Source organism: Marmota marmota, unplaced genomic scaffold (genome assembly GCF_001458135.2).
Source record: "Marmota marmota marmota unplaced genomic scaffold, marMar, whole genome shotgun sequence".
In the NCBI taxonomy this organism is placed as follows: Eukaryota; Metazoa; Chordata; class Mammalia; order Rodentia; family Sciuridae; genus Marmota; species Marmota marmota.
Window position 1 is genome coordinate 43,231,871 of NW_025999900.1, and position 11,283 is coordinate 43,243,153.

General features: G+C 38.2%; 1 protein-coding gene across 4 annotated transcripts in view; it reads left to right on the forward strand.

Moving 5' to 3' along the window:
- Positions 1–11,283, forward strand: part of Gpatch2l (G-patch domain containing 2 like) — a 58,791-nt gene that overhangs the window by 19,231 nt on the left and 28,277 nt on the right. For 3 of the 4 annotated variants that reach the window (XM_015494214.2, XM_048799055.1, XM_048799054.1), the window contains 5 exons: positions 1,808–1,984; positions 3,716–3,795; positions 7,316–7,383; positions 8,451–8,505; positions 10,560–10,645. In XM_015494214.2, coding sequence (XP_015349700.1) covers positions 1,808–1,984; positions 3,716–3,795; positions 7,316–7,383; positions 8,451–8,505; positions 10,560–10,645 — 466 coding nt within the window. Of the gene's footprint in view, positions 1–1,807; positions 1,985–3,715; positions 3,796–7,315; positions 7,384–8,354; positions 8,395–8,450; positions 8,506–10,559; positions 10,646–11,283 lie in introns of all 4 variants that reach the window. The other variant, XM_048799056.1, reaches the window with a different exon arrangement.

Genomic DNA, 11,283 nt, shown 5'->3' on the forward strand with positions numbered 1-11,283 from the left:
AATTTCTTGTTGAGCATCTGCAGAAATTTAGAGAGAGGTGAATGAGATTTGTTGTTATTTATTAAGTTTTTATTGTGATAATGCTACATAACAGCCCCCAGATATCAGTAGTTTACATTTATTTCTTGCTGTGGGTTTAAAAATGGGTCGGCTGTAGTTCAACTGATCTTGCCTGGGCTCATCTTTTTAGGGTAATGGAGCTGGCTAAATGCAGCATTCACTTCTTATGGCAGAAGACAATTGCCAAGTAACCCATCCAGACCATGTTTGTGTGCATAGTTAAAGTCTTTGTTGAATCACGTCTGTTAATGTTCTGCTTCTTATAGCAAGTGAATTGACCAAGTCCAGTGTCAGCAGGTTAAGAAAGCATGCTCTGCCCCAGGAGAAGGCACTGTAGATTCCACTGGTGAAGGGCAGAGGACAAGGTTAAATTATTCTGTTGTAGGGGCAGTCAGAACTTGGAAAACTACCACGTTTCATGATAGCTTTCTCTGGCTCCCTGTTAGGTGGCCTATTGGCACTGATTTTGTTCCTCTACAGAAGAATATCACTCCTGTTTGGCAATGTGCACCAATGGCTACAGTTCTTTCTGTAGTCCTTGTTAACCATTCTTTTCCTTGCCACTCCATGTCGAGTACTTGTAAAATGCCCTTCTGTGTTGGCTCTGGGCTTTAGCATCCCTTGGTATTTTCCTTATCTATACATCTATACCTTTGTAAATAGTCACTTCATTAAATTGTCCTCAGGCACCCAATTTAAATATGCATGCTTCCTAAAGGGATTCTAACTGATAATCTTTATAGTCTTTATGCTCTTGTGGTTCCTTGTATTTATTGCTTTTTTATCATTTGCCATATTAAGTTATTATTTATAGTATTCTTTCCTTTAAAGCTTTCCAAAGGGAGGAATTGTGTGATTATTTGCAACCATAATACCTAACACATTGCCTAGCATATAGGGACTTCCTAATAGTATTGAGAAACGCAGATAAAGAGAGCACTCTCCTTTTTCTTCTCGAAACAGAACTCTTTATAGAATCTCAAATTATAAGACAGCTGAGCCTGTTTGGTTAAAGCATGATTCCAGAAGAACTGGAGGTTGGTAGCCCAATCCACTCAGCCTCTTCTTATGCCTTGGCAGCGTTCTTTTAGGGAGCTCCTGTGCCAGGCATCTAGTGAACACAGGTTGAAGTCTGCTGGTTTATAGATAATCTCACAAGTTACTTCTAATTCAGTTTTTTGTTTTTTGTTTTTTGGTGTGTGTGTGTGTGTGTCTGTTATTGGAAATCTTGAGCAAATACTTGAGAACCAAGAGGAAAAAAAAAAAATCCTCAGGAACAACTAGTTTGAATTGGATTTTGAGCCCCTGGGTTTACCTATGCCATGGAAAATGGGAAGGGGGCAGTTTATTTTTTGTGGAAAAGACATCAGGCTTTGGAGTTAATTAGGCTTTTGTTTCAAATTCTTGCTTCATCATTTACTAACAACCATGATTTCTCATTGTAAGTTAGAGTTAGTGTAGGACTTGGAAGAAATAACATATTTACAGATTTTCAGCATGGATTCTTATAGACTGTAAAGTCTTAGTAAGTGTAGTCTTATTAGTGTTTATTATTAAAGTTGTCCAGTCTAGCATAATATGACATTCAGGGGAACTAGTTTGATGTCCCAGTTTTCATCATAATGTTTTCCAGAACAATTTTTTGGTACTTTGATTTTTTAAAAAATATAATAAAAACTGTAGTGCTGAGAAGTCATCCCCCATGGATGTTAAAATTCCAGCTCATGATATGGTCTGTTTGTTTTAGGGGATGATGAACAGAGTGATTGGTTCTATGAAGGAGAATGTGTTCCAGGATTCACTGTCCCTAATCTTCTGCCTAAGTGGACTTCTGATCATTGTGCTGAAGTAGAAAGAATGGATTCTGGACTGGATAAACTTTCAGATTCCACATTCCTTTTACCTTCTCGACCAGCTCAAAGAGGTGAGTTTGGAGAAAACTAAAATATAATTCATGCCTTTGTAGTTCTTTTTGGGAGGAATCATGTCATTGTCAAGGATACTCATGCCTCTAAGCATGCAGTACTATCTGAATGGTGAAGATAGTACACCATTCAGGGGTTTCTGGAGGATTCAAGAGTGAGTCTTAGCTTGAGATTCTCTGCATTCTTACCTGATTCAACCTGTGGAGATTCTTAGAATATATATTAACAAGGCATTTCTTCAGCTTGCCAAGCTGCTTGCTCTGCTGTAATGATGGGTTCTTTTCTCTTGGAAAAGGATTTCAGTAAGAACATCCACCTACAAGGTATAATGGTACTTTTTAAATGGATGATTTTTATTTTAATGATTCTATTATTGCATACTTAAGCATAAATATATGTCCTTTTCTTTTGCTTTTTTTTTCAATTGTGAAAAAAAAGCAAATTGTGTAGCACAGTGGGGTGAAAAACCCAGCCCAGGACGGGGAGAAGGAAATGTCATGTTATTCTTTGGTACTTTCTGCTACCTCTGTGGTTGCTTCATTTCCTTCAATGTCAGGGGCCTTGCTTAAGATATGTGAAGTTGAATAAAACTGTTTTTTTTTTTTTTTGGGGGGGGGAGGGGGTTCTTTAGCTCTGTAAATTTATAACTCTGGGATTCCCAGTAACCAATAATCAACCTGTTAGTCAGTTATCAAGTATTTGTTGATTATTGTAGGTGGTCAGGGTTACACTAAGAGCTATAAATACCTGTGAAATAGGATTTTATTTTGATGAATTTTGGAGTTTGATAGACTTTCTCAAAGCAGTGGATACTTGGTAAAGATTATTGCCTGGCTGAGGCACATTCTTTGCTACCCTATTAAATTCTATCAAACATTTCAATGAACATTTCTTTTTTTCTTCTCTTTTTTATTTTTCCTTTTTTATGGTGCTGGGGATTGAACCCAGGGCCTTGTGCATGCTAGGCAAGCACTCTATCAACTGAGCTATATCCCCAGCCCCCTTCAATGAACATTTCTATAAGTTCTTTTTGGACCACTTAACATAGGCACAAAAAGTAAAAAAAACAAAAACAAAAACCAAATGGCTTGCAATCCCAGATCCAGAAACCATGTCATTGATAACATTGTTGTGTGAATTCTTCCTGTTCTTTCTGTGTGGGGAACACATAGAACAGTTAAGAAAATGGGGTTTTTAGGGCTGGGGTTGTGGCTCAGCGGTAGAGCGCTCGCCTAGCACGTGCGAGGTCCCGGATTTAATCCTTAGCACCACATAAAAATAAATAAAATAAGGATATCATGTCTAACTACAACTAAAAAATAAATATTAAAAAAAAAGAAAATGGGGTTTTAGTGTGCATTCTCTTTTCACCATAACTTTGTAATATTAGAATGCTTTTGAGATTGTAACTAGCATTTAATTTAAAATTAAAAATTGTTAATATACCTTATATTTACATAGCATTTGCAGTTTTTAAAGAACCTTCCATATGCTATTTCATTGGGTCTTCAGAACAACTCTATAAAGTAGGACCAAGTGATGTAGGTGCGGATGCCTAGGTAAAAGGTGAATGGTGTGCCTAAGATCATTCAGCTAGTGACAAAGACATGGCAGCAAGTCCTTGGAAAATAACACTGTGAAGATCCTGGGTGTAAGGGCTCCAGTGTACTAGAAACATCTCCCTGTGTATGGATTTTCCACATTCAGTAACCGAGGCCTTCTTTTTCCAGGATACCATGCTCGTTTGAATCGTCTGCCAGGGGCTGCAGCACGATGCCTCAGAAAGGGGCGAAGAAGGCTGGTTGGGAAGGTGACAGCTTTCATGGTTTCCTGGGTGCCCTAGGAAGATGAAACTCCCCATGGGATTTGTGTATCCTATTGCTGGTTGGGAAGGTGACAGCTTTCAAGGTTTCCTGGGTGCCCTAAGAAGATGAAACTCCCCATGGGATTTGTGTATCCTATTGCTGATTGGGAAGGTGACAGCTTTCATGGTTGCCTGGGTGCCCTAGGAAGATAAAACTCCCCATGGGATTTGTGTATCCTATTGGTGATCAAAGATGCTACAGAACTCCCTGGTGTTAGGGAAGCCAACTGGAATGTTTTGGGAGTTTGCAAGAGTGAACATTATGTAGGATTTAAGTTTATACACACATAAATGATAAAAATGTAATCCACACAGGAGTTCTGACAAAGCAGATACTCTCTTCACAGCCTCTATTGTGAATGCATCTACAGGCCTGCTCTCTTGTCTCTCTGCACTTTTGATTAATCATCATTATTATGGTTTAAGTTAAAATACTCTTGGCTCTTTAACAACTTGTGTGTTAAGGAATGTTCCTTTGTTATATTCTAACTTTGGTCTTTTTATCCTAGAATTCATTAAAACAAAACAAAAACCTCTATTATCAAATTACAATATCCCCTCCTTGGCCACAAGAGAAGAGTCTCTACAGTCTATAGTTCTGCTTAGCCAAGACTGTGATAGACACTTGGCTTATTTCACTCCTCCCTACAATCTTGTCAAAATGTTAATAGTTTCTTTTTTAAAAATATTTATTTTTTAGGTGTAGTTGGACACAATGCCTTTATTTTATTTACTTATTTTTATGTGGTGCTGAGGGTCAAACCCAGGACCTAGCACATGCCAGGCGAGCGCTTTATCGCTGAGTTACAACCCCAGCCCTGAAAGTTCCTTTTATAGATGAGGAAAACTTAGGTTCAAAGAAGTTAAGTAATGTCTGATGTTACCTGGATTGTAGTGACAGAATAGATATTGGAATCCAGAGCTACTTTATTTTTTTTTAAATTTTTTACTCTAGCTTTGAGACCAAGAGACAGGCAAAGACAAGGGCTAATACTTACTTGAAGATGAAGGTAGGTGAGGGATAAGAAGGAGAGACATTTGAGAGCATTGATTTGTTTGTTCTCTCAGTAAGCATTTAGAGTGTCTGCTATATAGGCTGTGTGCTGAGCTAGGTATATAGCAGTCAGCCATAGTCTGACTTCTCTTAAGGGACTGGTGCACCCTGCCCCAGTACTGGGGATTGAACCCAGGGGTGCTTTATCACTGAGCTACATCTCTAGTCTCCTTTACATTTTTTTTTAAGACAGGGTCTTACTGAGTTGCCCAGGTTCACTCAAACGTGTGATCCTTCTGCCTCAGCCTCATAGCTAGGATTACAGGTGTGTGCCACTGTGCTAGGCTTCAGGGAACTGTATTCTGAAATTTTAGCCATGCAAAAGAAATGAGGCTGTTTATTTGTAGACAATTCAGATTCTTACTCCTTATTTTTAAATTCTAATTTGAATCTCACTAAGTAGTAAGATTTGATTATTGGAAGAATGATAACTTGATCTTTTTGGATCATTCACTTTTGAGACTATTAATAGAGTGCTGCGTTTGCTGTTTTGGGAGTTTATAGGACAGCTACTGGAATAGAAGTATATATGGTTGAGGGAGGTAAGAGGTTAGGAGTGGGGAACAGACAGGTGGGGTTACTTTTTCTCTTTATTGGTTAGGTTGGACAGATGAGGTTCTCCCTACCACCTGCTTTTCTTTCTTTCAGCTCTTATAAAATAAGAGCCTTCTACTTCCATGGAAGTGAGTCAGTTCATCTCCAACTGACTTCAGCTTGCCTGGGAGGGAACTAGGGCCTATTGGACAAGCCTCTAATGATTTCAGATGAATAGGATAATATTTACTTGTTTAATTCATCTTCATCACCTTAAAGGGATATTTGTCATTTCTAGCAGAGGTCACTGCTCTGCCCCCCTTTTTCCCCTTCCCCAGTCTCTCTCCTCTTTTTCTAAATTGTAATCATAAATAATGAGTTTCATTCACAGCTCCCTGCCAGCGAGCTGCTAATTACGCAAAGTACTGCTTGTAATTTACACAGTAATAAACTGTAAATTTAAACATTACGGCATTTTAAGTTAATAATTTTTCTGCCGTAGCAAATAGCTCATTTTTCACCCATCTTTTTCCTTGGCCCCCTACCATTCTGTGTCTGTAAGTAGGAGGCATAGCTGTAGGAATAAGAAATATGAAAAATGCATGTGTGAAACCTGGTCATTTAGCTACACTCTTTTCCAGAATCTGACCTCAGATTAATTTTTCTATAGCCAGTGGTTCTGTTAAAATATGTATCCTAATGTTTAGGCTAGTCCATACACATAATGAGTACAGATAACCATACTTGTCCAGAAACAAATGTGTTTGAGTAACAGTCTTGCCAATCTTGACATTCATGACTCATGTTCTCTTAACACTTACACACAAGTGTGTAACCATTATTCACATAGGGGTTGGTGTCCTTTTCTAGGTACTGTGATAGATAGTCATTATGAACGTACTCAAGTTCAATGAACAGTGAGTGCCTTCTGCCACTTTCCAATTTTTTGGAGATGATTAGTTTCTGAATTGCTTAAAGTGTTATGGGTAAGTGTTCACATTACAGTCTTGAGAATCTTGAATTTACAAATCAGCTTTTACAAGTTTCTGTTTTTACTTTGAGATGATGTTTAATGGATTAGGTACAGGGTGACAATTTTTATAAGTCACAAAAGTCCTATGATATGTATTCATTTAGTTAGCAGCTATTTAGGGTTTACCAGTGAGAACTCATTTATTTTCCCACTGTGAAATTTTCCCACATGTGAGTGGGGCTACACTCACATGGCTGACTCAGCTTGGTGTGCTGGCCTATTAAATATTGGCTGCTGTTGAATTTTCTGCAAAAGTGTTTCTGCTATATATGTTAGTAACCACAGTATGCATAAAGAAATGATGTAGGCATGTATTGAAGTATCACCATGGTACCTACTATTGTGTATAATTTTTAGGTTGTATATATCGATTAGAATAAAAATCACATTAAACACTATTTATAATGTCTTTGGATCAGTAGAGAATTAATAAGGATAACATGTAATACTTTTAAGATAGATTCCCATTAAAAAAAAATAAGAGTTGCTATTGGGTTACAAGATTGACATTTGAACTGGGTCCTATGGCACACACCTGTAATCCCAGCTACTCAGGAGGCTGAGGCAAGAGATTGCAAATGTGAGGCTAGCTTGGGAGATTTAGCAAGACCTTGTCTCAATATAGAGAGGGCTGGAAGTGTAGCTTAGTGGTAGAGCATTTGTCTAGCATGTGTGAGGCCCTGGGTTCGATCCCCAGGGGTAACAAAAACAAATGACATTTGAGCTGTTCATTTGAGGTTGCTTCAGGTGGCACAATTATGGGAAAGCGTGAGCTTAGAAACATTGTACTTTGTATATTTGCTTCTGGGGTGGGATGTTACTCTTTTTTTTCCTTGCCTTTTTAGGAGTCCAGCATAAGTACTCTGGGTACTGAGAGGATAAGCCATATCATCAGTGACCCCCGGCAGAAAGAGTAAGTGCTGAAGTGTTTACTGGCTGTGCACACTGTTCTTTGGAGAAGGAAGCAGAGGAGGTTTTATGAAGCAACCTAGTGTCAGGCTATAGAGCTGAAAGAGGTGATCTAAAAGATACGTTCTTTATAATAGTTAAGATGGCCAGAACCATGACAATGATTTTCTTTCTAGACTAGTTTGTATTTTCTTGGTTTTTATGTTTCTAGGTGTTACGTTAATGCCTACCAACATTTCTACCTCTTAATTGTTTTTAAATGAGTGATTTTTCTCTATTCTATATTTTTTCCCATTTTCAGAGCTCTTTATAGAGAAATCTCTTCTGTCTAATCACTTTGATAAGTGCAATGGAAAGCCTGTATGTAGCTATAGGAGAATCATCTACACATTCTTAATGAGAGCCTTGTCACCTAGCATGGTTGGCTCTGCCATATTTCTTGCCCGTATGACTTATGGTTAGTACCCAGTTATGATCTTGTATGCATTCAGCCCAGTCTGATTTTTAATTTATAAAATAGGCAAGATGTGTACATGGTTTATGCCCCTTTAAGCCCCTCTTGAACTGAAACTCCCATTGTCATTGCACAGCAGAGAGAGCATTGATGTTGCTCTGTGACCTTGGGTTTATTGTAGCCTGCCCAGTCATTTACATTCCATTATTAGGCTTTGAAGAGTTACTTTTTTTTTAACCCTTATTTTATTTATTTATTTTTATGTGGTGCTGAGGATTGAACCCAGCGCCCTGCACATGCCAGGTGGCTGACACTTTACCACTGAGCCACAACCCCAGCCCTGAAGAGTTTCTTTCAGCCAAAAAATTCACATATAGTCTTTGTCCTTTCTCCTCCAGTTGTGTCTTCTCCCATTTTCTTTGTCTTCACTTCATTATTCCATCTGTTTATCTTCTCCCCTCTGTAATTTTCTACCACTTCTTTTATTGTTTTCTTCCCTGTTATTCTCTCCCTCTCTTTAGTTTCTGGTTACCATCAGCTGGGAAAAGAGAGCGAAATCAGGTAAGATCACTTTTCCTTATCATCTTTGTTTTATCATTTGATTTCCTTTTCTTTAGAAAGAATAAAACATTGGCTTCTGATTTTCCTCACATTTCTGCCTGTGCACAAGAGGTAAGGTTTCCTTTTCCCTACGTTATTCTGACTTTCTCAGAGGACTGTTCCCCAAGAATATCTGATACTTACTGATGAGAATCGTAGACACTTCCTCCTTTTGAGGTTTACCCATGATTGTCAGTTTCTTACTTATCAAGGGGATTCTGTTTTTATTTTTAGTTTTGAATTTGTAGTAAGAAAGTAGAGTGAATCTTATCTGCTTATGGTTTAGTTTAGCACCAGAATCCTGTACTGTGAAGTTGTGAAGTCCTTTACTGAATGAAGCCTTGACATCTGAAGCAGAAGAGGGTAGAGCTGCTAAAGTTCACTATCTAAAAATTGCTCATAGTGGCTACTGTTAGGTTTATTCATGTTTGAAACTCTGTCATTTTGGGCGGGATAGGGGTTTCTTTATCTTAGTAATGAGTTGTAGAATTGATGAAGACTGATGGGTAAAAATTTTCAGGCTTCTGTTGCTCAGTGGTTGGTTTGTTTTTTGGACTACTTAGTAGCATACCAAGTTGACGTACATTTTAGACTTGGAACTTTCATTGTAAAGTTGCTGTTTCAAAACATACTAAAGTAGTGGAAGATGTAATCATCTCACGAGTTGATTTCACATAATTTTAAGTTATGTATTCAAAGAAATGTAATCACTACATCAAACTTGTCACTTCTTGGAAACATAGTTAGGACAAGTCCACGTTAAAATAATTGGCATAAAGAAAAGTAGTAGGTAAACAGTATGTAGTGGGGAGTCAGGTAAGGAAAAAAATCACGAAGGCAACATGTGACAGACTGCTGTTTAGGTATTCTTAAGTTAGAGCTCTGATCATGTTCATATCAGAGAATTCAAAGGCAGAAGGATACTTGTGGTCATCACCTACTACAGATCTATTAAGTACAAATGAGGAACTGGAGGTCCATGTATTGTAAAATGTTTGCCCAAAGTCAGACAGCAAGTAGAACTGGGTCCAGCACCTTTATGGCTTAGTATACATTCTTATGTTCTTTTGAAGTTGTCATTCAAAGTTCTTCCAATCTTTTTTAGAAATTGTTTTGTAGTTGTAGATGGACAGAATGCCTTTATTTTATCTGTTCATTTTTATGTGGTGCTAAGGATTGAACCCAGTGCCTCACACATGCTAGGAAGTGCTCTGCCACTGAACTACAGCCCAGCCCTCTTTCAATCTTAAGATGCATTGAGTTGCTGACAATGGGCTATTTTGGGAAAAGTCCAAAGAAAGCTAACAAACATAAAGCAAGGTACTTTTACACATACTGTATTCCATTTGACCCTCACAGCCCCCTTTTTGTTTTTGTTTCTGTTTTTGTGCTGGAGATGAACCCAAGGCTTTGCACATGCTAAGCGTGTACTCCACCACTGAACTATTACTCTGTTCCTCGTGGCTTACCTTTTGGGGTCAATAAATGTTTACAGATGAAAAGTTGAAATTATTTTGAAATCTTAAAGCAACATTTCAGTTAGCCTTTAAAAAAAACAAACAAAAACCCTGTAACATATAATCTGCAGATGAGGATAATACAACTCAAAGAGGCTTTGTCATTTTAAACACTGAGCGACTTGATGGACTGGGATTAGGTATTTCAATTCTAGTGTAGTATAGTGTAGTCTCTTTTTGCTGTACTGTGCTGCTGGTCTGTGCTCATTAGTTACTGTTAAAAACATTTGTCAGAATAAGGGAACAAAAAAGGTAATTTTGCACTAGTCTTCTTGGGAAAGGGGGCTGATTAACTGTTGATAATCATTAGATGTAAGTTCCTGTGATGCCAGTTGGAAAGTACACTCTTGTGCCATTTAAATATTTACTGGGTATCAGAAGTTTTTGAAGAACTATTGTTTAACAAGGAATTTTTTTGGGGGAGATGTGCTAGATGAGTTATGCCACACTCCTGGGCACACTATTAACTATGCACAACCTTATGGAATGGTGTCTATGTTAGTACGACAGAGAATTGGATAGTCAAAGAAAAGTAAATAGTAGGCTGCCCTTTGGGAACAGGTCTGTTTCATTTAAACCTTACTAAAAAAATCTTATTTATCCCCACAGTTTAATCCCCTTTCTCCTCTTTACTCCCTGGATGTTCTTGCTGATGCTTCTCATCGAAGATGTTCACCAGCACACTGCTCTGCCAGGTATTGTTGTTTAGTGACTGTTATTTTCTTCTGGACATTATTTTCTTCTTTTATAACACTTCATATTATAAAGTTTGTATATACGTCCAGTTTTATCCATACAACCTTCAGAGATAAATAGATGTTTTACAGATGCAGAAACTGAGGCTGAGGGCTGAGGTGTCTTTGCTGTGGTCACATGGCTAGTATGTGATTAAGTCTCAACGGTGACCTCAGTCTTCTGGCTCATATTTCATATTATTTCTGCTGCTAAAAGCCCCATCTTCAAAGAACATTATTAATGTTCCTTGCCATGACCTGCAAAACCCTGCATAATCTGATTTCTGCCTACTTGTCCAGCCTCCTTTCATATAATTCTTGCCCCTCCCTGGGGAAGAGATCCATCTGCACTGGAGAGCTCCATTTTGTTCTTCAAAAAGAACAGGCTTTTCCTGCCTCAGACCTTCACTCTTGTTTCTTTTGCTTGGAAACCTCTTCGAGGTCCTACTCACCACAACTCAGTTGTTACCTCTTCAGGGAGGACCACTCAGACCACCTTCCTAAAGGGGCAACCTGCAGTACTCTCTGTTCATTGTGTTTCCTTCCTGTTTATCTCTTACCACAATCTGTAATGCTTTTACGTATTAGGTCCCCCCCCC